The sequence below is a fragment of the Triticum dicoccoides genome, chromosome 4A (genome assembly GCF_002162155.2).
Source record: "Triticum dicoccoides isolate Atlit2015 ecotype Zavitan chromosome 4A, WEW_v2.0, whole genome shotgun sequence".
Taxonomy (NCBI): Eukaryota; Viridiplantae; Streptophyta; class Magnoliopsida; order Poales; family Poaceae; genus Triticum; species Triticum dicoccoides.
In genome coordinates, this window is record NC_041386.1 from 61,244,379 (window position 1) to 61,250,516 (window position 6,138).

The window sequence follows — 6,138 nt, forward strand, 5'->3', positions numbered from 1 at the left end:
ACACATGCAAATCAACCAATACCCTCGCTAACTTTGTATTAATTTTTTCAAGATTTATTATTCGATGACTGAGATGTTGCCCGTGCATTGCGTGGGTCGCCGTGTTAGTTTTTTTTACTGATAGTAAATAAAAGATAATTTTATTTCTCCCGCTATTTTGACGACCCCTCTGCCGCCAATAGAGCTCCACACGGCGAGTGAAGAAGACCATTTCATCTCGAAGCAATATCTGGATCGCATGCACTAGTTGTTCAACAGTGATCCGGTGAAGAATGCACAAACGCACAAAGCATGGCGGCAACTCATCCCCACCAAGTCAAGCCTAAAGAAACGGACAAGCATGTTATATAAACCGAAGTGCCCGTGACATTCCCAAGGCGGCGCATCTCTCAACTCCAGGCGGCGGAAGAAAAGAAGTAGCAAAATGGATCGACGGAGCGGCTGCCGCCCGTAGCATAGCACACCGGTACTTCCCGTCGACAAAGCATCTCCTCCACCGCGCCCTGCCTTTTTGACGCACACACACACACAGAGGGGAGAGCCTTTTTGTCTTACGTACAGTGGTCTGGTCTAGTGCTCATCAGCCCACCGCCGCCCCACCAACCGTGGCCATCCTCACCCGGATTGTGCTTTTAAACTCTTGGATCTGCAGAGCTGTGTCCATCGACGATCCCTTTCCCCAATGGCTGCGCGGGTGGCCAAGTCCCTGCTCCTCGTCCTCTTCCTCTCGTCCTGCTCTGCCGCCGCCGTGGCCATCCGGACGCACGGCCGTGGCTACGTGTCGGCGGTCGGCGACCCTGGCATGCAGCGCGACGGCCTCCGCGTGGCCTGGGAGGCCTGGAACTTCTGCAACGAGGTCGGCGAGGAGGCCCCCGGCATGGGCAGCCCGCGCGGCGCCGACTGCTTTGACATCCGTAAGAGCTCGCATTCCCTTGGCTTGCTCCGAGTCAGAATTGCTTCCTGATATGCAATTCCGTCCAAACATTCTTTGCACGCGCATTATTGTTACGCGGATCTGGATGGGAACGATGCCGATATCTACTCTGTTTGCTGTTAAAAATGTCGGTTGTTATGCAGAGGCCACCGACGACGAGCAGGGCCAGCCCGTGTACAAGGTGGTGCACCGCGTGACCGACGCCGACAACGCGCTCCGCGCCGGCGACCCGTTCCCCGGCACATCGGCGAACTCCACCGTCACCGACACCGACCGCTACGCGGCGGCCAAGGAGCTCTACCTCGGCGACCGGTGCCAGGTGCCCGACAGCCCGGTGCCGTGGCAGTTCTGGATGGTGATGCTCAAGAACGGCAACCTGGACACGACGGCGGCCATCTGCCCCGACAATGGCCGCCCGGCGCGCCCGTTCGCGCAGACCTCCCGGTTCCCCTGCCCCGGCGGCACGGGGTGCATGAACCAGCCGCTGGTGTTCCACAACCGCACCGCGCTGGACGACGCCGGCCGGTGGCTCCGCGGCGGGCTGTTCGGCACGTACGAGCTGGACGCCACGGATCTCGGGAGCAGCGACGTGTCCTACTACTCGGTGGTGTGGGAGAAGCAGATCGGCCCGGCGGGCGGCGCCGGCTGGGCCTTCCACCACAAGCTGCGGACGTCGGCCAAGTACCCCTGGCTGATGCTGTACCTCCGGTCCGACGCCACCAGGGGCTTCTCCGGCGGCTACCACTACGACACCAGAGGCATGACAAAGATAGTGAGTGCTTCTGTCAAGTCGTTATCCGTTTTCACAACCACCGGATTTTGTCTGGCGACGTGGTAACTTATTGCTTATTTTCTCTCTCGCCGTGTCAGGTGCCGGAGTCGCCGGATTTCAAGGTGAGGCTGACGCTGGAGGTGAAGCAGGGCGGGGGGGCGAACAGCCAGTTCTACCTGATGGACATGGGCAGCTGCTGGAAGAACGACGGCGCGGCGTGCGACGGCGACACGGCCACGGATGTGACCCGGTACAGCGAGATGATCATCAACCCGGAGACGCCGGCGTGGTGCCAGCCGGGGCGGAGGGACCAGTGCCCGCCGTGGCACACGTTCCGCAACGGCACGCGCGTGCACCGCGACGACGCCGCGCGGTTCCCCTACGCCGCCTACCACGTCTACTGCTCGCCGGGGAACGCGCGGCACGCCGAGCAGCCGACGACGTACTGCGACCCCTACAGCAACCCGCAGCCGCAGGAGATCCTGCAGATCGTGCCGCACCCGGTGTGGGGCGAGTTCGGGTACCCCACGGCAAGGGGGCAGGGCTGGATCGGCGACCCCAGGGCGTGGGAGCTCGACGTCGGGGCCTTGTCGCACGCGCTGTATTTCTACCAGGTAGCGTCGTCTGTCCTTTCCGTCATGTGACTGTTTCTCGTCCGCGATCTTCTAGGGTGCAGCTATGGAGATGAATGATGGCTGATCTCCGTGTGTGTTTGCAGGATCCGGGCACGCCGCCGGCGAGGAGGCGGTGGTCGTCGCTTGACGTCGGCACCGAGATATACGTCAGCAAGAAGGCGGAGGCGGAGTGGACGCTGAGTGGGTTCGACATTCTTGTTCCCAACAAGTGTATCGCATCGCAAGGGGGAACCGTCAGTAGTTGTTGGTAGTGTAGTGTAGGTGAAAGGTCGTTCTCGTACGCAGCACACGCTTCGAAGCAACATGCATGTACGATACGTCTAACAAATGGAGTATCTCGTTTCTTTACGAAACGCTGTTCTGGTTGCATAGACGTACAAGCCCTACCATAAAAAAAAGCTGTTTTAGACGAGAGTTGATTTCCTCCATCGCCCCTGCGCGGGCGACCGAGGGGTTCCAACCCTAACCGTCGGGTCACCGCTCCTTTCTCTCTCTCCCCTCCGTCATCGTCGGCGGTCGGCACCGGGCATAGCCTATGCGCGCAGCGGCGGCGGCGGAGGCACTCCTTCCTCTCGAGGGTGTCTAGGGATGGCAGTTTTGCCCATGGGTACGCGGGTACCCTACCCGAAAACAACGGATATGGAAAAACTTGGAGAGATTTTATACTCACATGTAATGGGTATTCATACCCGCAAAACATATGGTAGGGCATGGGTATGAACTTATGCCCATGGATAAGCCAATGAATACCCAGAAAATAAAAAAAATTGAAAATAGTTCCTATAACATGTCGGTCAACATACAACTCCTATGGCTCAACCATAAATCTCGTATTCCTTAAACCGTCCATAGCTCATAGTCCCGTAATCACCTACTGGCCACTCCTCCTACGGCCTTTGTGACTCTTCAAAAAGATGAAATATCGACTCTTCTCTATTGGACTGTTGTCCAACGATCAAGCTATCCCCACGAACCACTGCTCATACTCCATTGATTCCTCCAAGAGGACTAGCACATGAGGAGGCTGTGTTTGTGCTATACTGCTTGCCCATCATCACTTGATTTGTAAACTCATTTCTGTAAGTGCATCTAGTGCCACCCCTAGTTGGTTTCGAGTATTGACGACAAACCTGGTTGAGGGACTAATGTGTTTGTGAGAATTGCAGGATAACACAAGTAGTAGTCCCTCATTGATTCGGTTTACCTACCGGAGATTACCCCTAAAAATGTGTGAAGACATTGAAGATAATGGTGGTATGTGAAGATATTCACATTGAAGACTATGACATGAGAAGACATCGCATGAAGTCTTTGGAGCGCGAAGACATAGTTGTTTCATAGTTTCATTTTCTTCATTGATCGAGTCTTAGGAACCACCGTACTGTTAAGTGGGGTTCAAGTGAACAAAGTCAGAGTGACTAAAGTGATGCTCAACCAAATCCTATGTCTTCGAGCGAAGACAATGAGAGCAAATCTTATCCAGAGCTGGATAAGTCAGCTTTACTTGTAGCCCAAGTCAAGATGTCGCGTGTGTTTGAAATCTGACCATTGGAACACGTGTCAGTTCCTTAGTGACTGTCGGTGTCAAAACCGGCGGATCTCGGGTAGGGGGTCCCGAACTGTGCGTCTAGGCCGGATGATAACAGGAGGCAGGGAACACGATGTTTTACCCAGGTTCGGGCCCTCTTGATGGAGGTAAAACCCTACGTCCTGCTTGATTAATATTGATGATATGGGTAGTACAAGAGTAGATCTACCACGAGATCAAGGAGGCTAAACCCCAGAAGCTAGCCTATGGTATGATTGTTGTATATGGAGTTGATTGCCTACGGACCACAACCCTCCGGTTTATATAGACACCGGATAGGGTTAGGGTTACATAGAGTCGGTTACAATGGTAGGAGACCTTGAATATCCGCATCACCAAGCTTGCCTTCCACACCAAGGAAAGTCCCATCCGGACACGGGACGAAGTCTTCAATCTTGTATCTTCATAGTCCAGGAGTCCGGCTGAAGGTATAGTCCGGCTACTCGAACACCCCCTAATCCAGGACTCCCTTAGTAGCCCCTGAACCAGGCTTCAATGACGACGAGTCCGGCGCGCAAATTGTCTTCGGCATTGCAAGGCGGGTTCCTCCTCCAAGTCCTTCATAGAAGATTGTAAACACCAAGAGTAGTGTCCGGCTCTGCAAAATAAGTTTCCACATATTGCCATAGAGAGAATAATATTAACACAAATCAAATCTGCTAACGTATTTCGCAGTGCGTCATCACACTACAGCCAAGTCCTTCACTCGAATCGTTTTCATTTTTCCACCTCAGCGTGTCTTGCGAGGCGGTTTCCTTGGCACGTCTTGTCAAAGCAGAGATCGTGTGCCCCCCTTTTACGGGATTCTCATCAATACGGACGTGGGTAACCCAATCGTGCCCGTTAGCATGTTTTCTCGATTAAAGGCGAGTCCCAAACGGTTACGGGGAGGGCTCCTGGTATTCAACCTCTTATAAAGAGACCAGGGCCTTACTCCTTTTCTCCAATCCCAAAACAAGTTCGCCCGTCGCCTCGAGTTCCAACACCCTAGGCTCCAGATTCCGGGCGCCTCAGACCTTTGACAATGTCCGGTTCCGACCTTCAAGGCCGATGGATGCCCTCCTCCGTCACGGAGGAGGACGTGCTAAAGTTGAGAGAGGCTAAGTTCTTGACCGCTGAAATTCCGCACAGGTTGCCTGCTCAAGGGCAGGCTATCCCCAGTCCCCAGCCCGGTGAGAGCGTGGTGTTCGTGTCTGACTTCCTTCGGGGGCTAGGCTTCCCGATGGATCCCTTTGTGAGGGGACTACTGTTTTATTATGGGCTGGAATTCCACGACTTAGCTCCGGAGTCCATCCTCTATATCTCCTCGTTTATCGTTGTATGCGAAGCGTTCCTCCGTGTTACCCCTCACTTCGGATTATGGCTCAAGACTTTCAAAGTGGAGCCGAAGATGATCAAGGGACGGCACGCAGAGTGTGGAGGCGCTGTTATAAGCAAAAATGCTGATGCTCCATGGCCCGAGGGCTCTTTTCAAGAGGAGCTAGGCTTGTGGCAATGAGAGTGGTTTTATATCACCGCTCCCCGGAGCACCAAGTGGGTGGCGCTTCCTGCCTTTCGCTCGGGTCCCCCACCACGGCTAGCATCATGGGTTAACAGAGGGTTAGATTGGGGTTTGCCTAAAGACGTGCCCTTGTTACAGGGCCGCATTAAGGATCTCTTGGAAGGAGACCTCAGCCTGGTCAAGGTGACGCAGGTCATGCTAATTCGTCGAATATTGCCCGGCAAACGTCGCTCCCTTCGCATGTGGGAGTTTAATCCAGAGGGACCGCAAGCTCTCCAGAATTTCATGGGCGCAACGCCCGCGGAGATGTATAAACTGTTCTTCGGATCACAAGAGATGTGTCCGGATTTAACCGAGGACGCAGGCCTAAGCTGCAATCGCCTGGATACTCAAGTAAGCAACCTTGTGCCCGGACCTTCTATCCGTATAATTGTCATAAACTTGCCCCTAAAAGAGCCGTCCTTTTAAACAGGAGTGGATAGCGAAGGCAAAGCTGATCAGGTGTCCGGCTCCCCTTCCCGAAACCAGGCCGGATCCCGTGCTGGTCAGGATGCTGGAAATAATGCCTTTGGAGGGGGAGGACAAGGAAGCTATGGCCTCCTCGAAGGAGGCTGCTCCGAAGGGAGGAACCGACAATTCCTCTCCTAAGGGGAAGAAGAGAGCCGCCTCTGACGACCCGGAAACCATGGCCTCGAAGTGGGGGGGGGG

At 54.7% G+C, this 6,138-nt stretch overlaps 1 protein-coding gene across 1 annotated transcript; it reads left to right on the plus strand.

Annotated features, from left to right (window-relative positions):
- The first annotated feature begins 383 nt into the window (after window positions 1-383).
- On the plus strand, window positions 384-2,753 carry LOC119284981. Its single transcript, XM_037564170.1, has 4 exons — window positions 384-914; window positions 1,078-1,706; window positions 1,805-2,320; window positions 2,425-2,753. Exons 1-4 carry the CDS (start codon window positions 683-685, stop codon window positions 2,590-2,592), a joined length of 1,545 nt encoding a protein of 514 aa, XP_037420067.1. The 5' UTR covers window positions 384-682; the 3' UTR covers window positions 2,593-2,753.
- Window positions 2,754-6,138: the final 3,385 nt, after the last annotated feature.

Coding starts and splice junctions, on each gene's coding strand:
- LOC119284981 (XM_037564170.1), top strand. CDS start 683: ATGGCTGCGCGGGTGGCCAAGTCCCTGCTCCTCGTCCTCTTCCTCTCG. Junction 915..1,077: donor CGCCGACTGCTTTGACATCC/GTAAGAGCTCGC, acceptor GTTGTTATGCAG/AGGCCACCGACGACGAGCAG. Junction 2,321..2,424: donor ACGCGCTGTATTTCTACCAG/GTAGCGTCGTCT, acceptor GTGTGTTTGCAG/GATCCGGGCACGCCGCCGGC.